The following is a 26,696-nucleotide window of genomic DNA, read 5'->3' as shown; positions in this document are numbered from 1 at the left end:
CTTTCGTTTTTGTGGTGTCCATAATGAAATGCTGAGATGGCTTCTTCGAAACGCGACGGCTTTTTACCTGCCCATTCTAGTCCAGTTCGAGCTGGTACTTCGTCCTTCATGCAGCGATGGGTAGCCGCGCGGTATCAGGCGCCTTGTCATGGTCCGCGCGGCTCCCTCGGTCGGAAGTTCGAGTCCTTTCTCGGACATCTGTGTGTGTGTGTGTGTGTGTGTGTGTGTGTGTGTGTGTGTGTGTGTGTGTTTTGCCCTTAGCCTAAGTTAGTTTTAGTTAGATTAATCAGTGTGTAAGCTTAGGGACCGATGACCTCAGCAGTCTGGTGCCATAAGATCTTACCACAAATTTCCAATTTTTTTCCGTCCTCCATGGCCCTACAGTTGGCAGAACATTAAAGTATACTCTTTCCTATCTTCCATTTTCGTAAATGGAAAAGCTACGGATCGAATGCCACTAAAATAAGTAAAGGATGGACACTTTTTTTTTTCTTAGAAGATGAAACAACCGGGCTCCTCCCATCGTCCTTGGCCCCAGCCAAAAATCTGTTCCGTCTCTAATGATGCCGTCATCGAGGGTCATTAAACTGTAGTCTTCCTTTTTTCTAAGGAGTAATTACAGCAAATTTGAACTCGGCAATTCGAGATATTAAAAATCCAAAAAGCCGATAATCTGTATTATATAATTTCGATTTTGTGTACCAGTCACCTTGGTTACGATTTTAAGTTACTAAAATAAATCAATAGACTAGCTACGTCACAATAAAAATGATTAAGCTTACCGCATGCTATATTCCACACGTCAGTGTAGGGGAAAAGCAACATGTGATGGCATCACAAGTAGGAATTTCACAGAACCATAGTACATACTGGTACAACTTGTATATACAAGAATATCAAATATGTGAAGTCCATATGCAAAAACACACATGTTTGATTTTGTACATCGACAGTCTTGGCCAGGGTTTTTAGTCGTTTAAATGAATCTGTCGAAACTCACAATAGCTTCAATATTCTCTTTTGCGTATGGGTTCAAATCCGCTGTAAATTTCTTAAAGGAAGTAATTTTACCATTTTAAGTACGAACATCACATGTGTGGTATTTATTTATATACAAGTTGTGTCCGTACCTACTATGGATGTGCGGAACTCATATTACAGACGCCATCACATATTCTCCCCTCCAGCGCTAATATGTGTGGAATATAACATGTTTCAAGCATAACAATTTTTATTATGATGTAGCTTCCATGAGGACGAAATTAGTAAATTGTTAAATAATAAAATAAAGTGATTATTCCAAAATAAACGAACAATAAAAAAAAGCTGCCGGTATTATGTAATCCACAGACGGCGAAATGTGATCTCGTTTAGTATACCTGTTAAAAATTTTCGTGGCTAGAAGGCAACGTAAGTATGCTCATCAACAAGACGCCCAATATTAGCGGAATTAATAGTACAGCTGAGTGGCGCTATAGCAAAATAAAATCACACAAATAACGATACGGAACTGTTAATTATTGTTGTAGAGGAGGTACTACAGACGCTATACAAATGTTGGACAGAGAACTAGCTCCTTTGTCAGCGAGTACATCGGTAATCGGCTGTGGCCAATTCAAAGGAACCATCCCAATACTGGCATGAAGCGATTTAAGGAAACCCCAGAAGTTTTAAATCTGGATGGTTGAAGGGGAATTTCAATAGTATTCCTCCGGAATGTGTTCCCAGAGCCTTAACTTGCAACTCTTTGAGCTTGATGTTACGCAACGACTGCTCTCAGAATATTGAAATATATTCATAAGGAAATATTTATTGTTGAGACGAAATGAAGACCAAAAAACTCTCAAAAATACATCTGTCACGAAGGTCCTCTCAACAACAATAAAAAGTGAAGCTGACATTTCAGAATAACAACAGACGTAACAAAAACGAAACACGTAATTGATGCTAAATAGAATTATTCACTGCATCCGATATGCCTATTAATGTTCCCTCATTATCTTGTAGTTCACTTTATTGCAATGTGTGCAGACTGGCTTCCAGAAGTATATGCCAATGGTGAGCTCCTTTTTCAGAAAATTAAATTCGATTTACCTAGCTAAAATAAAGTTACTCACTCTGAATAAGGGTTTGAACACAATGAGGGCCGCCACAGCTTCATTAACTCCCTGCTCCAATTGTTTATTCACGAAAGGAGTAGAGGGGGTGACTCCTGGAGCCAGCACGCGGCCTTCTCTTCTGGACTAGCGTGAGGGTAACAACAGCGCTTAACATCCCCACCCGACGGGCGGATTACACTGTTGTGTCTCATGGCTCCCTGATACCTCCATGAGCTATTGTGAAAGGGTTTGGTATTCAGTATAGGACATTAGCGCACAGCCTAGTTATCAGAAGCTGTACATTAGCACCTATAAAAAGTAGTAAACTGAGAACAAAACAGTTGTAAAAAAGTAAGCAAACTGGTTATTATTTCAAAAGTAATCGCCATAACTGTTAATATATTTATCCCACTGTGAGACAATACGGTGAATGCCATCACGGAAAAAGTTTGCGGTTGCCTACGGAACCATGATTTTACTCAGGCTTGCACCTCTTCATCCGAAGCAAATCGACGGCCACGAATGTCTTTCTTCAGGGCTCTAAAAACATTTAAATCGCATAGAAAGAGATCAGAACTGTATGGAGGATGTCTAAGCGCTTTGTTCAAATGTGTATGAAATCTTACGGGACTTAGCTGCTAAGGTCATCAGTCCCTAAGCTTACACACTACTTAACCTAAATTATCCTAAGGACAAACACACACACACCCATGCCCGAGGGAGGACTCGAACCTCCGCCGAGACCAGCCGCACAGTCCATGACTGCAGCGCCTAAGACCGCTCGGATAATCCCGCGCGGCCCTAAGGGCTTTACAGGGAAACTTAGCAACATGTGGGCCCGCCCACGTAATATTCGCTCTGGTCTTAATATGCCATTACATTTAGCTCTGCGATAGTCTAGCTGTCGGACTTTGTCGAACATACGCGCCACGGTTTCTGAAATAGCCGCCACCTAAGGATACCGACTTCTTCCTTCGCGCGACGCGTTGAAAGACAAGTTTTCATAAATTTTTGGACAACTTCTATAAGGAACTGGTACACCTGCCTAATATCGTGTAGGGCCACCGCGAGCACGCACAAGAGCCGCAACACGGCGTGGCATGGACTCGACTAACGTCTGAAGTAGTGCTCGAGGGAATTGATTAAAATTTGTCTCATATTATCGAGAGGTCAGTTAGCGCACATCATCCTGCACCGGCAACTATTTCGCAATTATGGACGGCTGTACAGAGATGAAGCAAAACATTATCACTTATGCACAAGGGCGACGTTGGATGCTGCCTGGTGGTGTTGCGGGTACGTGAGGCAGTAACAAAAGTGTGTAAACAGAGAAGACGCAGACGATGGGATAACCTCAGCGAAGATAAGTACTGCAAATGGGGAAATAAATTGAGATAAGCAACTTTGACGGAGGGAATATTATTACTACGCAGAGCTTGTAAACGAGTATCTCGTAAACGGCAAAGGTTGCCGAATGTTCACGTGCTTCTGTCTTGAGCGTCTACGAAAAGAGGTAGGAGGATAATGAAACTACAACTAGAAGTTAAATGGGTGGGCGTTCACGACTTTTCACAGAAAATGGAGTTTGGAGGCTTGTCTGCGCTGTAAAGTAGGATATATGGTGACCTGTGGCATCTCTGCTGAAAGAGCACAATGCTGGTGCACGCACAAGTGTTTCGGAGCTTACCGTTCAACGTACATCGTTGCAAAAGGAGCTCGGCAACAGACAACCCCTACGTGTTCACATGTTGACCAAGCGACATTGACAACTACAATTGTAGTGGGCACGGGACCATCGGGATTCGGCCGTCGATCAATGGAAAAGTGCCGGCTCCATAGGGAAATCACATGTTTGCTACATTAGGTAGCTGGTCGTCTCCACAAACGCCGTCATCGAGGTGAACGGCTGCTCGAAACGTGCACCACGCGACGTACGCAGTCTGGTGGGAGCAGTATTATGCTACGTGAGACATTCTGCGCTTGCATTGGACCTGTGGCAGTATTCGAAGACACTCTGGACAGTTGCGAACCATATGCACCCTTCATGCTTGATGTCTTCCCCGACGGCGATGTCATCTTTCAGCAGTTGTCCGTGTCTTAGAGCCAAAACCATGCTGCAGTGGCTTGAGGAGCATTATAATGAACTCACGTTGATGTCTCGGCGACAGAATTCACCTAATGTAAATCCTACGGAACCTGTTTGGGTCGCTATCGGGCGCCATTACCGCATACGCGAATTGGCGGCCCCTTTTTTAAGCGAATTACATGACCTGTGCCTAGACATCTAACGCTACGTACTTCCACAAACCGATCAACAAACAGTCGGACCCATGACACGTAGAATCAGTGATATATTTCGTTCTGAAACTGCCAAACAAGCTGTTAAGCAGGTTGTCCTATTGATTTGACTCATCAGTGTTTCTGTAGGGAACTTCCAACGACTTGCTGAGTCCATGCCACGTCGAGGTGCTGCACTACGCCGGGTAAAAGGAGGCCCAACACGATATTAGGAGGCATCGCATGACTTCTGCCACCTCTATGTACAGCCTAAAGTGCGTTTTTCAACGATAATGAACAAAGCAGACAATATTATTCTCACGTCAAAAACACATCTGATATCAAAATCAGTCAGACATTGTGTTAACCCAATGCTAGGATATTAACATCGTCTTACAGTTCAGAACACAGCGGAAAGTTGGGGAAAACTGTATTTCTTTCAGTCTCTAATATTGTAATGCAGCTTCCTGGAAATTTATTGTGGTGTATAAATAAGAGAGATGATTTCAGCAGCCGGGAAAAAGTATAGACCTTTCATTCCCTCTATAATACATTATAAACTTCTTGCTAGGATTTTCGGAGGTGTACACATCAGAAAGATGATATCAATTATTGGGAATGTCAGCTACTAGGCTGAGATATTCCTTTCATTCCATCGGTAATATATCACAACGTTGTTTCCAAGAAATTTACTGTGGTGTACAAAACAGAGATACGCCAGGTACTGGGAACTGCTCAATAGTGGAGGGGTGGTTTACCGTTTACCGATGATACACGAATCAGGAAACATGCTGCTGTGCCACTGACCGGAGTTGAAATTACGGAAAAAAACTGGTAAAATTGATAAAATTGATAGCACTATAAACTGAGGTAGTTATTATACTACATCGACGGATCTTTTCCATCCCATCCATCCACTGGTACGCTGTTGATTAGCAAATAATGATTGACTAATATCACTTGTTTGAGGTGGAGAGAGAGTCTTAGTGGGAGCAACACCATCTGGGGATGTCCCGCACCGAAACAGGGATCTTGTACATGACTGCAGAGTGAGGGATCAATTGGAATCGGACATCTAGACTGTGAAAGATAGTTTTAAATATAGAGGTCACCAATCACCCTCAGACAGCTGTTTCGAAACGACTCATAAAGACACAGAGCCCAACCATTTTCCATATTTTGCAATGTCTTTCACTTTTATTTATTTATTTTTGTTGATAAGAAACTTCACCGCCTGTCTTCGATTTCAATCACCCAGTGTATTGTGGAAGCAGCAGCAGTATAATTTACACGTTGCAATGTCCAGTTTTCTGCGGGAGCCAATGGATGGAAATGGGTTAATGTTGGTTTATCATCTGACACAGAGCTCGAAATCTTGATGGGAAAACAAAATGATGGTGCTGTATGTAGTTATAGTCACACACTGCTTAGATGTGTTACAGCAGAAAAAAATGTATCAAACAACAACACAGGGACCCACTTTTGTGGCTGATAGTCTGTGGGATATGGTCTTCCTACAGTACAGGCGATGAAACTTTACACTGGTCTGTGGAAGCGAATTCGATCACTGGCCACCTGCTCCTATGAACCAATATCTGCATATTTAATAGGATCGCCACATATAACGGATGCCAGCATGCAGATGGTATTTGTTTTCGATATGCCTGAAGAGATATGGTTCAAATGGCTCTGAGCACTATGGGACTTAACATCTATGGTCATCAGTCTCCTAGAACTTAGAACTACTTAAACCTAACTAACCTAAGGACATCACACAACACCCAGTCATCACGGGGCAGAGAAAATCCCTGACCCCGCCGGGAATCGAACCCAGGAACCCGGGCGCGCCTGAAGAGAAATCTTATCGAGTTCTCTATAGGATGACATTAGTGGAGCTTTTATAGTTCATTGTTTATCTCTATTTGATGGTATAAAATAACGATGATAGAGAGAATATTTGGGTGATAAACGTGAAATGTGGTACCTGTATGTAACTTGGAGACGCATCGCAATGCAGTAGCAAAATCCTCATCCTTCTTCCAGTCCCTTTATTCCTGATAAGAAACACCACCATTACTGTTCGTACTGTCTTTTCTACTACCTTGTGTTGCAGGAGAAAGCTTCGCTTGGCGCTGGCCTTACACATCGTACACAGTTGGCGGAGATACGACAACATGCTCCCATTTCGACTGAGTGGTCAAAAAAGACGGTCCTGTCACATTAACTCACTCAATCTGTTTCTCAACGGGATGCAGCAGGTGGTAGATACAGCCCTCCTCCACTTCTACTCAGTTCCGACTTTAACTGGGACGATCACATGGACGAAGATGCAGCATGGGCAGGGCAGAGTTGAGGAACAGTTACAAGATGTAGAGGGACTGTCTAAAACCACGTTGAAGCTTTCCTTCAGATAGGTTCGAAAAAGGTGACTCGTTTCGAGATATGAGAGTGGCATGAAAATGATTCACCAGGGGCTGCAATCATTAAAATACATCTCCATAGGATCCAACTCAAGTATGTTTTTGAATGGAGAAACTTGATTCCATATCGCAGACTGCATTTCTACCAGACGGCGAAACGCTGTCAGCGACTCTTGTGTGTGCCTATAGAAACAATACCTCTTTTTATGCAGGGTAATGGTAACATAGCCCGCGTGATCGCGTTTTTAATAGCGCGGTACTTATGCGAAACGTATGCTGCCTGAGGTAGAATCCTTCTGTGGTCAGCTTCAAATGCCGGTTCTCGATAGTGTTTCTCGAAAAGAATATCATCTTCCCTTCAGGTATTCCCATTTTATCTACCTGGTCAGTGTAATCCGACTACTGAAAAAGAAAAATTACTCGCCATGCAAAGCGACTCTCATGATCAGTTTATTTAATTAGGGAACCAAATTAATACAGTGACATGCTGCCTGCTGGGAGAAGGCGATTGCTAGCGCACAATGTATATGATTTTTTGGGTTGCAGCGATATATTTTAATGATATTTGAATCTCTCACAAGAGATGACCATCATAAAATCCCATGTATTACCGAATTTAAAATTAATACGATGTATTAATATAACATCTATGTGCTTTACTTTAAAGGATTTCGTATTTGGCGAGGTATTTGGTTATCTTAACAGAGAGTCCAAAAGTGAGGATTCGTCCTGTGACAGAGGTAGATCTTAGCACTCAATCAGGAGCCAAAAATGAGTGTAATATCCCAATCCTGTGATGCATGACATAACAGATAAGGAAAGCTTTTTTCCTACCTGATGAGAAAATATTTAGAGGAAATTTAGCCTATGCTATACTGTAACATAATTTTAACAAAAAGTAACGATACTTCAGCGATTTGAGAAATCGTGTATGCGTCGATTTCTCCTGTCTTCAGAATGCCTTGCATTAAAGGGAGAAATATACATTTCGTGTGAGAAATTCGAGGTGTATGGTCAACAACGTCGCTGCCTCAGATTGGATGAAGTGGGTTTTTTAAACTGGAGGGTTTATGCTTGGGTGTAATTTGTTGGAACTACTGTATACATCCAGGTTGCAGCTGCTTGTTTCACATGGCACTTTGGCTGGCTGCAGTGGCTGTCCGAGGTGTCGACAACCGGAGGTAACGGGTTAGCTCAGCCTGTGACGGGTACAAAGAATGCACCGACCTTTCTCATCTTGTCCACGGCAGTGAGGGCTGGCGAAGTGATCCGTGTGCTGTGTGAGTGTGACAGGCGGACAAGTGTGCTGAGTGAGAGAAGATCCAAAATAATGTGTGTTTGCACCGGACTTATTGATAATATCCGAATTCCTACTACTCCAATCATCTCGAGGCGCCCTCCATGGATGGGGGTGGTGCACTCTGGCATAGACGCAAATCCAGGACTGTGGCTGTGATAGCGGCGGCAGTTTTCACCAACCTCTGAACGTCGGTGCCAGCGGTATACGAGGTGGTGGGAGCGCTGTGTGGGGAGGCCTGCGAGGTGAGCGCACGGGATGAGTGAGCGTCTCAGCGTTCTCAGGCATCTAGCGTTGCATCTACTGCTATGGACTGGATCGTGGTTTAAATGCGTCATATATAGTGCTTCTCAGTACGTAGCAATGGACTCTGTCTTACTGGAGAATCTGCTGTTGTTTCTATTCTATCACGCAGTAGAACCTTCCTCACTCGTTCCAAATGTAGCAGAAAGAACCAATGAACTTCGGAATTCTATAGCGCTTTAAAAAAGAAAATACACATCTGTAGTGTTCGGGAACTCTATACCCGTGATGGTATAAATTCACGTCGAAATTTAAAATTCCAACTATCATTTCATACATTATCACTTCCAGTCGTAACGCCGAATAATAATAGATTTGAGTTATTTAAGAAAATTTCTCGTTAAAAACATAACACTCTTGTTGATGCATGCAAACTATTGTCCAGTGTCGATCTGGTTTTATTTTGACTAGTTTAAAAATATGCGAAGCAAATTGTTTAAACGCTGCATTAACGATTTAATTAATATTTCCCATGGCACATCTTCTAAAGCAGCGTTCGTGACATCTTCAAGATGTGATATTCGGCACCTGATTTAATAAGTCCTGAAGCAGTTCATGAAATGAAACAGAAGGAAGTGCACCTGGAGGGCTGGGACAGCTTAGTGCCCATGGCGGAATGAAGTATCCCATGCTAGTTCCTATGTCATCTGCAAAGCAATCTACAGCTCTCTCTCTCTCTCTCTCTCTCTCTCTCTCTCTCTCTCTCTTGTATGCAGTAGCCGGCCGCTGTGACCGAGCGGTTCTAGGCGCTTCAGTCCGGAACCGCGCTGCTGCTACGGTCGCAGGTTCGAATCCTGCTTCGGGCATGTAGATGTGTGATATCCTTAGGTTAGTTAAGTTCAAGTAGTTCTAAGTCTAGGGGACTGATGACCCAGATGTTAAGTCCCACAGTGCTTAGAGCCATTTGAACCATTTTGTATGCATTAATCTTTTTTTTAAAGTGTATTTCGAGTCAGCCTGCTACTAGCTTTGTGACACTGACAATTTGTGTCAGGTGAAGCAGCTACTGTATATCCCCTACATCACGATCATGTGACCAGAAGTTAATTATTTATTAACTTCAGTAATATTTCAGGATTGGTCCCAATCAGGTATTTTCTCGCCAAATGGTCAATTAGCTGAGTCTTTTTCTCGCAAATTTTGAGCTGTGAGATGGGAGTGGGAGGGATGGAGGGTTTCCCAGAGGGGGAGGGCTTAATTAAATGATCGAGTTAATTAATTAATCAGTCAATCAAATTGATATGAAAAGTGTGCCTCTATTGGCGAGGGGAGTACCCAGATGGATGGGGGAAGAGGAGGGGGAGGTGGAAGAAAAGGGGCAGGGCGAGGAGGAGGGGGAATGGGATGTGTGACATGGAAAACCACTTAACTGAGCAACAGGTTATCGATGGATTATCCCCAGCGAATCATAATGCTCTAAGCAGAACAATAGATTAAGGAGCTGTCAATCGAAAGAAAACGATAGGTTTGCTCCTGAATGTATAATTGCCCCTGATGTAGGCAACCCGCGCTAACAAATTGTGCTTGTGCCACCCATGCCCTACTTCTAGACTATACAATATTATTCTGACGTCAAAAACACATCTGATATCAAAATCAGTCAGACATTATATTGACCCCACGCTGGGATATTAACGTTATCTTACAGATCAGACTGTTGCTATCTTCATCAGTTACACAGTGGGAACTTGGGGAAAACCGTATTTCTTTCAGTACCTCTGTTATATATTATAAGGCAGTTTCCTGGAAATTTACTGTAGTGTATAAATCAGAGAGATGATTTCAGCTACTGCAGAAAAGTTTAGTCCTTTCATTTCTTCTATAATACATTATAAAGTTCTCGCCTGGAATTTTCAGAGGTATACAAATCAGAGAGATGATATCAATTAGTGGCGATGTCAGTTATTGGGTAAAGTAATATTCCCTTCACTCCATCTGTAATATGTTATAACATTGCTGCCTAGAAATGTCCTGTGGTGAGAAATCAGAGATATGTCAGGTACCGGGGAAACTGTATTTTTTCATTCCATCGTAATATACAAAGGTGATTCAAATGAAAAGCTTAAAAATTCCACAAAATTTTCGAAAGATTGGTGATGGAGATGGTAGGTGGCAGTAGTGTTCCTTGAGGTTCAGAAAGTGACCGACGGGTGGCAGAGTGATGCTATGACATAGGAAAAGGCAGCAGCGTACACAGCGAGATAGCCACCCCACTGTCAATTTGCACCGTGATTGAGCAGTGGTCTCGGCGGAGGTTCGAGTCCTCCCTCGGGCATGGGTGTATGTGTTTGTCCTTAGGATAATTTAGGTTAAGTAGTGTGTAAGATTAGGGACTGATGACCCTAGCGGTTAAGTCCTATAAGATTTCACACCCAGCAGTGGTCTGTGACGAGTTGTTTGTGTAGGGGAATGTGTCAAAGCATCCGAAATTCATCTCAGAATGACAGCGCAGGATGGTTATCCGTGTTTGTCGTGCAGCAAGTTTATGATTGGAGTAGGATGTTTAAAAGTAGAGTAACTTCTGTCGAAGATGACTCAAGACCAGGGCAGACTCACCGTGTAGTGACGGAGGAGAGCATTGCATTAGTGGAGGAGCTTCTAAATGAGAACAGACATATAACTCTGAACGAAATAGCCATAAGGCAGAAGATTGGTTTTGATTCAGCGCAGAATATTGTTCACAATGTAACAGTGTACTGCACTTCAATAGGGTGTCTGCAAGATGGAGGCCAAGTCAGTTGACTGCCGAATCCAAAGACCATCGTGTCAATGCCTGTGAAGGACTTTTGCATCATTTCTACGTCGAAGGTGATATTTTTCTGGGAACAATTATTTGAGACGATGAGACTTGCGTTCACTGTCACCAACCAGAAACTAAAACGTCAAGCAACAAGTAGCGTCCCAGCTCATCGCCGAAATCAAATAAATTCTGCACTCAGACGTCTGCTGGAAAAGTCATGCTCATTCTCTTCTGGGATGCAACTGGAGTAATTTTGGAGTTTTACATAGATAGGGGAGTGGCAGTAACCAGTAATTCGTATTCAGACGTGGTGAAAAATCAGCTTCACCCTGCAATGAGGAGTAAACGACGAAGACTTCTATCTTCAGGAGTATTGCTACAGCATGACAACGCCCGACCATATACAGTCCGTAAGAATGTTGAGACTATTCAAGAAATTAAATTTGACTGTCCTTATTCACCACACCTCGCTCCTAGTGACTTTCATGTGTTCAGTGTACTCAAAGAAGCAAACAGAGGCAGGTATTTCAGAAGTGATGAAGAGGTGAAAACCGCGGTGCGCAACTGGCTACATACACGACCATAACAATTCTTTCATCGAGATATCTATGCACTTCCGAAGCAATTGAATATGCACATTTAACGTCAGGGAGACTACGTTGAAAAATGACATGTAAGTATTTTGTTCATTGTGACAATTAAAAATATTAGAGCACTTTTAACGTTTTCATTTTAGTCACCCTACTACTATGATGTTTTTGTACAGAAATTTACTCTGTTGTATAAATTAGAGATATGCTTTCAGCTACTGAAGAAAAGAGCGTTTCTTTCATTCCCTATGTAACACAGGGTGATTCAGCTGCTCCTGCGGATGTCGATTTATGCAACAGACAACGTTATATTTGGCCTTCAAAAACAACGCGTGAGATAATTCTACAACAAAAATGAACAAGATGTTTTTGGTGGAAATTTAATGTACTTCAATTTTGTAGTGGGATACGTTTCAGCTAGAGGCCGTAGTTTTCAAGTTACTCGAGAAAAAAATATAAAAGTGACCTTCAAATACTCCCCACTCCCACAATCAGCCCTTACCAGTCAGGATTTCTAATATGTTGTTTATGGCACTCGTTCCTGCCACTGTAAAAAAAATTGCGCCTGTACGAATTATTTTCCACATTCGCCCTTTATTGACCTTCGTTGACTGGCCTTATTTCGCCACCAGATTAGGCGAGCACTTACAAATTGCAGAACTGATGTTTGTGTAAATTTTACCTAAAAATTTTGTGAATGTTAAGAGCAGAAAATAAACAATTACATCGTTGTATTCGTCAGGCCCCTATAAAACTACTGTTCTTGTGAGAGTTAAGTTGGGATCGAATCGCAACGTAATTAATTTTAGCGTAACATTTACAAAAGTCATTTTTATTTCGTCATCCTCACGGGCACGTTTAAATTAATAATGTTAGCAATATAGCCGATTATGCTGGTGGCGTAATAGCCCAGTCAATAGAGACCAAAAAGGTCCAGTATCAGGAATATTTCCAGTGGTGGACATTTTTGTACAGCAGTAAGATGGAGTGCTAGAAATCCTGATGGTGACGGACGAGTGTAGGACTGTAGGTGCATTTCATAGTCACTTTTGCACGTGTTTGTTGAATAATTGGGAAACTGCCGCCTCCAGCGAAAACACATACCAATTTAAATTTAACTACATTAAATTTTCTACAAAAATGCCTTGCTCATTTTTATCTGTAGGGCTACTAGTTTACACGTAGCGAGCGAGAGAATATGAGAACTTCGCTCGTGGTTTTTGAATGCCTGATATAGAATTGCAGGCTACGTAAAAGGACATTGGTAGGGGCAGCTGGATCACCCTATATATTGTAATGCTAGTGATCGGATATTTACGGGGTTGTACAAATAAGAGAGACACTGTCAGCTACTGGGGATGTCAGCTATGGAGGAAAACTCTATTTCTTTCATATCATTTGTAATACACGCTTTACATGGACTCAACGTCGTAAGTCCCCTGCAGAAATGATGAGACATGCTGCCTCTATAAACGTCCATAATTGCGAAATTGTTGCCAGTGCAGTATTTTGCGCACAAACTGACCTCTCAATTATATCTCATAAATGTTCGATGGGATTCATGTTGGGCGATCTAAGTGGCCAAGCAATTCGCTCGATTTCTTCAGAATATTCCTCAAACCAACAGCGAACAATTGTAGCCCGATGACAAGGCGCATTGTCATCCATAAAAATTCCATCGCTGTTTGGGAACATGAAGTCCATGAATGGCTGCAAATGGTCTCCAAGTAGCTTGGGTCCATGGCATGCGCCACACTCGAATCCTACCTCCAGCTGTTACCAACTGAAATCGGGACTCGTCTGACCAGGCCATGGTTTTCGAGTTGTCTAGGGTCCAACCAATAAGGTCACGAGCCCAGGAGAGTCGCTGCAGGCGATATAGTGTAGTTAACAAAGGCATTCACGTTGGTTGGTTTGCTGACATAGCCCATTGACGCTAAATTTTGCCGCGCTGTACTATCAGACACGTTCGTCTTAGTTCCACATTGATTTCTGCGGTTATTTAACGCAATGTTGCTTATCAGCTAGCACTGACAACTCAATGCAAACGCCACTGCTGTCGTTCGCTAAGTGAAGGCCGCTGACTACTGCGTTTCCCGTGTTGATAGATAATGCCTGAAATTTGGTATTCTCGGCTCACTTTTGACACTGTAGACCGCAAAATGCTGAATTCCCTAACGATTTCCGAAATGGAATGCCCCATGCGTCTACCTACAACAACCATTCCACTTTCAAATCTGTTAATTCTCGTCGTACAGCGGTAATCATATCGGACACTTTTTCACACGAATCAATTGAGTACAAATGACAGCTCCACCAATGCACTGCTCTTTCATACCCTGTGTATGTGATACCACCACCATCTGTATATGTGGATATCGCTATCTCAGGCCTTCTGTCACCTCAGTGTATTATAGTGTTATTGCCTGGAAATTTACTAGCTGCATAAATCTGAGGGATGATGTCAGCTGCTGAAGATGTCCGTTATTGGAAGCAGTGTCAGCTAATGGGTTCATTCCCAATGTACCCTCAGGAACTGGTTTAGCTGGACCTACATTCACTGAGGCAGCAATTCCAGTGTGGTTTGAAACCGATTGTTGTTGACAAGGCACTACTACATTCATCACTCATCACTGTCAGTTTTTACGACCACTGTTTGTGGTTGTAGTTTTACATGTGAGCGAGTGGTACTCCATTATCTGTAGACACGTTGTACAGTCACCGTTGATATACCAACAATTTGGACAGCTTCATTCACATTGCGGTTATCTGCATGATAGCTTTTTTGTGCCAGTCTGTCATGGCTCCACATACACCCAGTTTACTGTGCTGTTTTTATACAACCGACTGACTCATACGCACTGCTACACGGCTATGATTCATATCGTGAATGGAGGTCACCTGACCGTCTGGTACCAGCTCTACACCATCTAATCGCTCTAAAGCGACTTAGTGTCCTCTTTTATTGACTAATATTTCCCTGGAGAGCTTAGTTATCATGTGGTGCCTCTTTGAACTAGAACAAGAACTGTTAACTTGGAGACATTACACCAGTCTAGAGTTCCATACATCTGAAAAGACATCAGACGCCTCACTGTTTTAGTATCCAAAATAATACAAGCGTCAGCTCATTGTTGGTACATATTTTCTATTTTCAGTGGCGACTGCATACCTTTTGTCTGAGACCTTAGTGAGCTATTTATTACGTAGTACTCATACATGGTACAGTCACATTAACGTGCCCACTGCCTGTGTTCGACATCAACGTATAACAACCACTCACAGGCGGTAAGTGACAGTGTTAGCAGTGGTGAGTATATGAAAGATTTGGGGGTGAGGAAGGGGGGAGGAAGGCAGAAAACAGAGCAGTCGTTGTCGTAATGCGGGAAAGGAGCGACACAATCATTGGCTTTCGGGCCAAGGATGGAAGCATTTCCGAAACGACTAACTCTGTAAACTGTTCACATGCCACCGTGGTTAAACTATACCGTACATGGCAGAATGGCGCTATCCAAATCCGCCATCAAGGCATTTATGGTGCACCACCGGCCGCAGATGACACTAGTGAATGACAGCTGCGGAGATGTGCACGGACGAAAAGACGTACAACTGTTGAGGAAGACACCACCCACATGAACTAAGATGCTACCAACAATGTGCCCTCGATGATAGTTGGGCGAACGTCGGTAGGTAAGGGCCTCCACAGTAGGCACCTGGTTCATGCTCCTATGCTGACTGCAGTTCATTAGCGACGAAGGCTGGGATCTGTACGCTAACACCACAACAGTACATCCACTGAATGGCGAGAGGTGGTCTTTTAAGATGAATCACGTTTTATGCTACATCAAACAGATGGCCGTTGGCATGTATGGCGTGAAACACCTGAAAACACCCTGCAACAATCATGAAAAGGGTCGAGGCAGGAGGAGGGAGCTTTATGGTCTCGGCAATGTTTTCGTCGCATTTCCTGGGTGATCTTTTCATTCAGGAAGGCACAGTGGATAAACACAAGTGAATCTATCCTTGGGTAACATGTCCACCCATACATGCAGTTTGTTTTTCGTCAGCAAGATATTATCTACTAGCAGGTCAATGCAATGTGTCACACAGCTCGCAGTTTATGTGTGTAGTTCAAAGAGTGCCAGGCTACTGTATTCCGCTGGCCTTCAGATTTCCCAGATCTAAACTCAATTGAGAACGGGTGAGAGCACCTCACTCGGACTGAAGGCGCCGAGAAAGCTAACGCAGCTGGTCACAGCACTGGAGTCGGCATGGCTCCATATCTCTGTTGGCAACTTCCAGAACCTCACTGACTCCTTTCCTGCACAGCTCGCACCAGTCCGCACCGCAAGAGATGGTTATTTAGGCTTTTGGCAGGTGGTCAAATTTCTGTGCCTGGACAGTGTACATATTAGCTATATGCGGTAGCAATATTCTTTTGGTGGAACCATAACGATGATTCCATCCTCACATCCAGTTGTGTAGGCTATAGTGTTTCAATAACAGAACATTATGGTTCAAATGGCTCTGAGCACTAGGGGACTTAACTGCTGAGGTCATCAGTCCTCTAGGACTACTTAAACCTAACTAATCGAAGGACATCACACACATCCATGCCCGAGGCAGGATTCGAACCTGCGACCGTAGCGGTCGCGCGGTTCCAGACAGTAGAGCCTAGAACCGCTTGGCCACTCCGGCCGGCAACAGAACATTATTGTCATAACTGTATGTTAATGTCAATTAATACAGTTGACCACTTTACTGCAATCTTATAAGCACTTGGTGTTCCAGATCAGGACTCGAATCTGGGACCTTTGTCTTTCACGAACATGTTCTCTGCCGACTGACCAACTCAATTACGACTCACAATCTGCCCTCACAACTCCACTTCCGTCAGTACATCTCCTACTTTTAAAACTTCATAGAATTTCTGCTGCATGCATTGAAACATGGCCATTTTAGAACGGGCGCCTTTCATGTATCGTAGAATGCCTGACGCTCGGCCTAAGTCACTTATTCGTCACAGACCTTCGGTCACGGGTCTCCTCTTTCTACGAGAGCGTTATATCTTTGCCAAAACGAAAAAGTGTGAGCCTACCTTATCGCGACCTAAGAGCTTTGGCCATTGAGAACACTAGGTGGCAGAATTCGAATCTATTGCACAATGCTTTTCCGGATCAGGACACTTGTTCCTTGTTCATTGCCTGGAGCACCACACTGTAGCAAACTGTTTTGCAGACATGTGTCCTGTGTGACTTTGAACGCTTTTGACCAGCAAACATCAGCATAATTGTCAGACTGCAGAAAGCTGCAAGCATTACAATCGCTTTCATATGGTTTGGAACCATGATACTAGTTAGGTTACGTAAATTCGTATCATTTTCACGCGTCTTTTACACGCAGATTTAACATGCCGAATATTGGGTCTTTGTTCACATTTCCAATTGATTCAGAATACATTGTGATTTGAATTCGACTTTGTGCTAAGCATCTGTAGATTCAATTGACTTTCAGCAGGTTTTTCCACTCACAACGAAGTTTTCAGTGGAGCTATAATATTATTTCTTTTGTGATTCTGAGAAGTTGGTCGGGAATAATGTGATATACTTCGACATTCGATTCGATGTTTATTCACCACCGCTATGGTGAAGTTTTAAGAAAAGTACAACTGTAAATTATATTGTTTATCTGCTTCATCTCGATTCTGTTAAAGATTTTCAGCAAACAACGCTAGTTGGTGCTGATGCAGTTACTCCGAAATGTCCCACTGCTGAGACTCATGCCGTGCCCTCTCCCCCTCTCCAAGTTTCAGTTAAGGGCACGCTCCGTATCTGAGTGAAAATTCATTCTGGAGGCAACCCATCCAGCCTGTGACCAAGCCATGTTTCCGCAATATCACTTCTTCCAGGAATTTAGTCCCACAAGGTATGCATGAAAACTTCTGTGGCGTGTGGAAGGTAGGTGATCATTAACGTTCCTAGAACTAGCTGATAAACTCTGAAAAATAGTGGCTTGGCAAGAGCTTCTAAATCTAATAAGTTTCAAATGTGTTTCCTTCACTCGACGTTTGGCGAAATAAATGTTCTCATTTCATTTTCTTTTATTTGGTGGTGTTGCAAGAAAACAGACGACACGTCTGTTGATAAGAAACGTTACAGACTACGACGAAATGGTACTGTTCGGAAGATAAAGATACAAATGACCTTGGTGCTCGAGGTATCTGTCAGTAAAGTCTGTGTTTTAAGATAGTCGAGTTTGTTTGCAAACTCACGCGCGTGCTGATTTCAGGAAGATATAGTGATCACTAATCACAGAGAAGCAGACGATGTAACGTGATGATCTCAGAGTCTCGCCTTAGCCCTTTCGGTCATGGCGTCCTCATATAAGGACATACTAAATAAATGCTTAGTGTATTAAAATTCGTTAAATTTTACAATTTGTGATTGTTGTCCTCATATTGTCACAAGCAGAGAGTTTATTTGAGAATAGAGTCGACGTCTCCTGTCAATCTGTGGTACCCCAAAACAAAACTGAATGTGCACAGTCACAAGGACGCTTCCCAGTAATCTCTGTACCATCCGTTAGCCAGTTAATATCTTCTGAGTTTAGTAGAAAGGTGCATTCGTGGAGGTGTCTTTCACAGCGAAAGGTAAGTGACATATGTATAACTTTATATATGTGCCCAAATGAGGACGTTATGATTGAAAGGTTATAATAGCATAGACATTTAGGACATTATTTCGCTGTCTTTTTAGTCATCTTACGGTGATTTCACAATTCCCCGAGTCTAAGGTACACGAAGGCCACCTACAGAAGAAGAAGTTATAGAGCTCCTTAATTCATCTGAAATTTGCGATATATCCGATGATCCCGGCGATAATTTTGAACAAGAGGACAATGATGAAAGTAATGTTAGACGTTTTATGCCATATGGTATACTGTAAGCTGAGTAGACTAGACGCAAAGCACGCTAACTGCATGATAAGTGACACTGAGATAATCACGAAACATTCTTCCCATCCAAACGACAATGCATTGTCAGCGATAATGTTATTTGTTACAGCGCAGCCAACCTAAAGCTGAATAAGAAAAATGTCCATTCTAATCGTAACAGACTGAAAGGTAGCTTTGAATGTCCAGATTTGTAAGTCTGATGTCTCTTCACGTGCTTTGCCTCTGGACGTGGCAGGGCGACAGCCAAGCCTATTGAGCATTTAGCGGGCTTTGCACCCGAAGACAACATGCAGTTAGCTGCTTTTGAAACCGAACACGACTTTCGACAGCCATTTTAGTTCATGCAATTCATATTGCATGTGTAAATGCATGAACTGAGTACAAGAAAAACCCATCAAAATTAGGTGTTCCTAAAAATAAGACACTTGATTTGCTTCAGTTTAGGGCAAGTGTGGTCAAAGTACTGACAAAAATAGATAAGCCAGCTGCCAGGAAAAGGGGGTGTCCCACTAGTGAGAGTCCAATGACATCTCCAAGTACTTCAAAACGAGTCAGTGCGGAAGTTCTTCCAGAAGCTGATGTTCGTTTGGACAACGTAAGCATTTTCTAGTGGTCAGCGAAAAAAAATTATTTGACAGGTGCACGAAACCGGGTTGCAAAGGCAAAACCAAATTTTATGGTGTAAAATGTAACTTTCACTTACGTCTGGATAGAAAAAAATTGCTTCATCATCAATCTGCACAAGTGTAAAACCATAGTTTATGTATATAATAATAACGTAGTCCGCCTCCTTAGCTGGGTGGGAACGTGCTCACCTCCCACACTGAATCATCGATTTTCCATTGTTTTTTGGTTTCTTACTAAATATGAAGACTACGTCCTAACAAGCTAGGTTAAACATACGATGTGGATGGTTGCAATTCCAAGGGTGACTGCAACTGGCGACAATATGTTGGAAACATGCACTGCTAGTGCTCTTCCGTTATAGCGGTCTGTTAGAAATTATCAGCGCATTCAATATCTGGTGCTTATCTTGGTACGTGTGTGGTAATATTTCTTCGTACCTACCTTAGGCCAGTATAAGAAACTTTTCTCCCTAATGGGAAGGAAGTTGACGGAACTTACGGTAGTATATTTTCTTCTATTTTTTCAGTTTACTTAACAAAGTAGATTCCTCCCTCGTTATTGGGGGGCATAGAGATTCAAATTTAGGTAAAAACTGATACACATTTCTGAATCTTCGTATTATGAGTTCTCTTAAGGCCAAGGATATGAAATTGTTAGTCAGTTAGTCACATATTCCGTGAATCATTTTGCAAGATAGATTGTAATGATGTGAAACGAGTCATTTTACATTCGCATCACAAATTAATTTGTACCTACATTCTGCACACCTCAACTTGCTAATATTTCTAAACATAATAAACAAAATGCTTTATCTTGTAGCAAAACAAGCTTTTGGTTGTTGTTAATGAGGAAAACGTATTCCTGCGGATCAATTGTGTCATATTGAGATGCTCATGAAATTATTCAATCTCTAATGACGATGCTAACCTCTGACTTCTCTATCTTTACTGTTCTTAAATTACTGTAAAGTTAAGATAGAAATACAAGCTTAGCCAGCATTGCCTTAATCCTGCGGTGCACGTTTTCAGAAGTCGCTATAATGGCCTATATGTTATGAAATTTGCCTTGGGTGTGATTATTGTCTGCTACCAAACAAACATAAGTCATAGTTCTCTCCTTATAGTCGGTTTAAACCTAAACGAGACTGTTTGTTACTCTAGTGTATATTTCTGGATAAATATTGCAAGTGCACCGGAACTGCATTCAGTGCGCTACAAACTTATTTTTGGGTAGGTTTCGCCTCGAGTAAACACAAATTTTCTTTTTCTTCTTTCTTACCCAGAAACGTTTGCCTTAAATTACACCTTCAGCGGTTCTTCTATTTACTCTCAAATAACAGGAAAAAATTGCTTTTTGCTGTCGGTACATACAGAATTTCAGTTTTGAATATTCACAAATTGAAAACAAAGAAAAGAATATTTAGTCAACACGTGCTGTGCTTTCTGCATCTTTCTGTACTTCGCAGTATAGCTGTTACTCTTTTACAGATTAGCATCTGTAACTGTAGAGAACTTAAGGTAGAAAACCTATTTAAATCGAAAATAATGCCTGGAATGTTAAACTGCTGTTGTTTACATTATTTTACTCCAGGTGCAAGATTTCGTGTGCATGTGTGTGTGTGTGTGTGTGTGTGTGTGTGTGTGTGTGTGTATGCAGTATGTTTATAGGCCTACTTGCATTTATAGGTTCCACGTTCTCTCCATTGTGAAACCACAATTCTAACTTGCACTGTCTCGCTGTTTACAAGATACGGAAACAAGATGGCGAACAGTTGAACAGTACAGTATATTGTGGGTGAGAGTTTTGAATCTTGTTTTGAACGTAGACTTTGACGTGGCTGAGTGGATCGTTGTGAGAGTGGGCAGATGGTGGGTTTCGATCGTCTGACAGTTCTTTGAGGGCAGAGAACAGAATTTCAATGCAGAGAGCTGTGTATTAGTTTAATATTTCTTTTCCTTCAACTGCGGCATTGTGTATGTGATAGTTTTCTTTAGTTATAACGTTCTGTGGGAGACTGTTACTGTATTTTAGAATATTTATGTCAGTTTTGATGTTTATTGGTCTGTGGTCCATAACCATAAGGTGTTCTGTGAATGCAGAATGACAGCTGTTTCTCTGTAGCGCTCTTCTCTGTCCTCAGCGCCAAATGTTGAAATTTCTACTTATCTGTCCAATATAAATTGAATTATGAAACCACTGAGAAAACAGTGTAGATCTCGATGGTACTTTATTAAAATGACCGGTTTCGGCCTATACTTAGACCATCTTCAGATGCGTACAACAGACAGTTGACCTCAGTCGCTGAAACTGGGAACTGCAGTCTTCACATGTGAGCCAATAAATACGAGATAGACTGTGTTTGCCTGTGTTGGTATTGGTTGTCTTTAGTTTTCTCAGTATTGAGTTATCTGTTTCGCAGACTGTTTTCAGTCCTTGTTTTCTAAGTATATTGCCTACTCTATGAGCTGCTTTGCTGTTTTAAGTGAGAATGTGCCATCTTTTTGTTATTGCGGGTGTTCCTTTTGTATGTATGCTTCCATGTGTTTTCTCAGTGGTTGTGTGTATTGTTTTATGTTTCTACGTTTGTATGCCAGTGATGATCTATTTTTTGTGCTAGAGGTCCCTTTCTCTTTGTCTTAAATTTATAATTCAATTTCTATATGACATTTGCGTCATATAAATTTTCAGCAGGTGTTAGTTTCATTACCTGTAGTTCATTTTTGCATTTTTTCTCATCGTGTGGAGTTTTATTCATTCCGTGCAGCATGTGTTGGGAGACGGTTTGTTTGTGTGTTTTAGGGTGATTTGAGTTTCTGTGTATGGCTGTGCTGGTGGTTTTGAGTTTCCTGTAAGTGCAAAACTGATATTGGTTGTTGTGTCTGTGTACTGTGAAGTCAAAGAAATTTCGTCATTTTTCTGTTCCTGTGGTAAATTTTATTTTTGTATAGACTGTGTTTGTGTCAATGTGGTGTTGTTGGATGCAACTTGGACGTTTAATCTCGAATTCATACTTTGTCATCTAAACAGTCGTAACAATATACTATTCTCTATACTTACTGTGGTTAAGGAAGACGTTAGCTAGGAGTTCACTGACTAGATCTCATGGAGAACCCATCGTGTTGTGAGTGGGAGTGTTTGTCAAATGACTAACAGTTTTTGCTCTGTGATTAATTTTAAATGGTTTAATGTTTCTTTTATGTGGAGTTTGGGAACGTTTTTCTGTTGTTCTAAGTGATGTTTGATGATGTTGCTGGTGTACATGGATGTGATGTCGAATATGTGAGTGTGGCTATTGTGGATATGTTGATGTGTATGATTTTTTGTACTAGCTGTCTGTTCTCTGCTACAAAGAACTGTCTCATAACCCAAACCCATAAATAAAAAAGTTCCCCTCTCTCTTCTCTCTGTCTGTCTGTCTGTCTCTCTCTCTAGTACAAATCCTATTTCATAGTAAAGAAGATGTGGAACCCTGTAAAAATAAGTGTAAACATACTACACACACACACATACACACACACACACACACACACACACACACACAAACACAAACACATTCACACACACACACACACACACACACACACACACACACACACACACACACACACACACACACACACACACTCTTTCATAGAGAGTGAAAAAATGTAAAATACAATAGTTTAGCATTCCACGTGCAACTTTCGATATAAATAAGCTTTCTGTATTAAGTTATCTATGGATGCAGATGGTAAACTGTAAAAGAATAACTACTGTACTGCAGAGTACAGAAAGCTACAGAAACCACAACATGCGTTAACAAGGTATACATTGCCTTCCGTTTGTGAGTACTCAACTTAAAAACTGAAATTCTATATGTACTAACACTAAAAAGTACGTGTTCTTGTTATCTGAAAGAAGACAAATGAAAGAACCACCAAATATGCTGCAACTTAAATGAAAGATGTCTGGTTGAAAACGAAGAAAATTTGTGTTCGCACAACACGGAACCTGTCCAAAAACAAATTTATCTGCAAGAAAACACGGACAAAATAGTTAACTTTAACCTCAAGGTGAATATATCAGTGAGCTACTTTCGATACAAATTCTGTCTAGCAATATTATGTTCCCTCGTGGTCTATAATACATAAATTAGAGTAAGGAACGTGTGTGATCTGTTCGTTAGATCTAGAATATAGCACTGTAAACGATATAACATTTCCAATAAGGTCAGAGGAAATGAGATTGTGTTTGAGCAGGTTTGATTAACGCCATATTTTCCCGCCCAAAACTGGTACAAAATACTCATAATTCAATAATACTTCCTTTCGGAAGAAAACTACTAACAGAGATAAGCATGTTTTTAGAATTAGCAGTAAATATGGCAATATCACTTACCGAGATATTCTATTTGATACTGTAGCCATCAGTTCAGATTAGAGATAGTCTGTTATCGACTACCAATGCAATACCGAAAACTGAATGTAGAATATTACTGTCACTTGCTTATGGTCTGAAACTGGTTCTGGCGTACAGCGTAGCAGGCTGCTCTGTTTTCTCGCTTCTTAGCTTTGAGGATGTCAGGTCTGACTCGATTCTCCTCGTTTCCCAGAGGAAAATTCCTGCTACAGAGTGCATTCACCCGCAACGATTCTTTTAACTTCAGTGCTACACGCGTCACACGGATTTGTTTTTCGCTGACAATTCCTACACGTTGAAACATCACTCGCATTCGTTCAGACGTCGTTGTTTGATGAATTTGGAATTGTAGAACCCTTATACAGTTGTCATTGAAACCTGCAAAGTGCAGCTATTTCTGGTTGGTTTCTGTTTGCTTTGTTAGCAAAAGCAGAATGATTAAATTATAAGCTTCGAGCAGTAGTCAATACTTTATCCAGGGAATAAAACTTAAAATTGTTCCGTCAGGGAAGTAACACATTCGGCCGCGCGGCTTCCACTGGCAACGAGCACTCGAGCAGACAGGAAACAGGTGGGTGGAAGCGGATTTGCGCATCAGTGGACGTAGCAGAACGACATAGTGTCCACAAATTACCACATGGCGTAATTCAGTCGGTGTGTGTAGTCTTCGATGTCCTTTGTAGCCATGTAGCTGAGACGTGTTATCGAGGACGAAACAGCCGCGGATTTACGGTGTGCAGTGAATATGTTCACAGATTTTTCTACGTTTGTTCGGCAGCTACATGACGTCAAGTTTTGTCTTCTCTTATGCGTTGCTTTCAACACAGATCGAATTGCCACATATGTCCCTTATTGTGTTACTCCTAATGTGGCATGAAAGAAATAAGCCATCAACACTGCAACGTACAAATGGTTCAAATGGCTCTGAGCACTATGCGACTTAACTTCTGAGGTCATCAGTCGCCTAGAACTTAGAACTAATTAAACCTAACTAACCTAAGGACACCACACACATCCATGCCCGAGGCAGGATTCGAACCTGCGACCGTAGCGGTCGCTCGGCTCCAGACTGTAGCGCCTAGAACCGCACGGCCATTCCGGCCGGCGCAACGTACAAGAAGAAACAGATGAGAGAGATGTTACTGTAAAAGTAAGATGATTGGTAAATCCTAGAATTAACTGGCGAAATCTAAGACTTACCATCACGGTGCCGTAGAAGACCGAAATTTTTTATTATGTGCATTAATTTCGAATGTTTATCAAGAGACTTTCCTAAAACTTAGGATGTAATCACACCAATTGGTAAAACTGTATTGCCGGACGGAGTGGCCGAGCGGTTCTAGGCGCTACAGTCTGGAGCCGCGCGACCGCTACGGTCCCAGGTTCGAATCCTGCCTCGGGCATGGATGTGTGTGATGTCCTTAGGTTAGTTAGGTTTAAGTAGTTCTAAGTTCTAGGGGACTGATGACCTCAGAAGTTAAGTCCCATTCTGCTCAGAGCCATTTAAGCCAAAACTGTATTCATTTAAAAAAATTAGCTTAGCAATTTATTGAAATAGTTTGTATTTATTGGAAATTTATGTATTTTAAACATTCTTACATTCCAATGTGATGATAATGAGCAATATTCCATATTTGTGTAAAATGTTCTAAGAAATGTTACCTTGTGAACGTTAGTTTTTGTTGCAACAAGGCTGACTATTGTGGCATTTTGAATTATATAATATGGAAGACGATTTACGCAAGCATTTTTCAGTTTAACACTTTTTTAAGCAATTGCCCTTTTTGAATCTTTGTCCTTCCACAAAAGACTGTTTGGCAACCACTTCCCGTAGACTAATTTCTCCTCTTGCTACTTCTTCGACGTTGATAAAATTTTCCTTGCACAATGTAAATTGGTTCCTAGTGTACAATGACTTCAGTTTACCATCTTTGGTTCCAAGTTGATATAATTCGTCATCCTGAATATTTATCACTCTGCTATTATAGGTTTTGGATCAAATTTTGCCCTGTCTACATCCGGTACTTTAGTTCTCACATTCTGTTCATCTGAAGGTTTTGGAATTTTGTTACATGAGGCCGCTTTCATTTTCTTTGCCTGCGTTTGAAGACCTTCTTTGGCAGCTTCTTGGATCCGTTTCACTTTATTAACACTGTTGGAAGTTGTCAGCGTCTCGTCACAACTATCAGCTGGTGCCAGTATTTCGTTGTTAACTGTCGTCAAATCCGGTGTCTCTGGTGCTTCCTCACCTGCTGCAGCCGCACTTTCTGCCTTCGTTCCCTCTGTTCCAGTACTTGATTCACTGACATCAATGCCTTGGCCGTCATTTTCAATTTCCTGTGAGTCAGTGGAAACGGTGTTTCACATTGTTTCCAACTCTTCTTCAGTGTTTATATTGTTTATTAAATCACGTGGAACAACTGAGGGCGCAGTGTTTATTTTCACTGGAACCCCGAACATGGCTTCATATGGTGAACATGTGATGTCCTCTTGATAATCCATATTTTTTATTCCTTACACAAACTTCAGCCCTTCAGACTATTTTGAAGTTACATTTATTTCCATCCAAGTTGATAACATACTTTCGATATTTTGATTTGCTCTTTCGACTGATCCCTGAGAGCGACTGTGCCTCAGCTTCCCGTGGGCTATCTTTATATCACTCCACAACCCACATAAACTTTGAATGACATGGTTACAAAAGTCTCTACCATTACCAGAATGAAGTATACTTGGGGCACCAAAGGTGGTAAAAATGCTACTTCATCAGCCCTTTTCGAAGTTAGTGCGCTGACTATAACAAATTTTGTCAAATGATCTTGATATACAAGTATGAACTTCGACTTTGCCTGCATGTCGATTAAGTCAATTTGGCACCGTGAAATCACTGCACTGTGTATGATAGATTTCACAACAACACCCTTTTTTAACGTTTTTTGCTTTTTCTGATATGGTTCGCATAATTTCAAATAAGTAACGATTGAGTTTCAC

General features: G+C 41.6%; 1 protein-coding gene across 1 annotated transcript in view; it reads right to left on the bottom strand.

The window, feature by feature from the left end:
* The window catches only part of LOC126470948 (aminopeptidase N-like), a 536,862-nt gene extending 510,830 nt beyond the window's left edge, over positions 1-26,032 (bottom strand). Inside the window, exon 1 of the mRNA XM_050098998.1 lies at positions 25,955-26,032. Coding sequence (XP_049954955.1) covers positions 25,955-26,032 — 78 coding nt within the window. The remainder of the gene's footprint in view (positions 1-25,954) is intronic.
* Positions 26,033-26,696: the final 664 nt, after the last annotated feature.

Source organism: Schistocerca serialis, chromosome 3 (assembly GCF_023864345.2).
Source record: "Schistocerca serialis cubense isolate TAMUIC-IGC-003099 chromosome 3, iqSchSeri2.2, whole genome shotgun sequence".
Classification (NCBI taxonomy): Eukaryota; Metazoa; Arthropoda; class Insecta; order Orthoptera; family Acrididae; genus Schistocerca; species Schistocerca serialis.
This window is presented reverse-complemented; position numbering and strand designations above follow the sequence as displayed.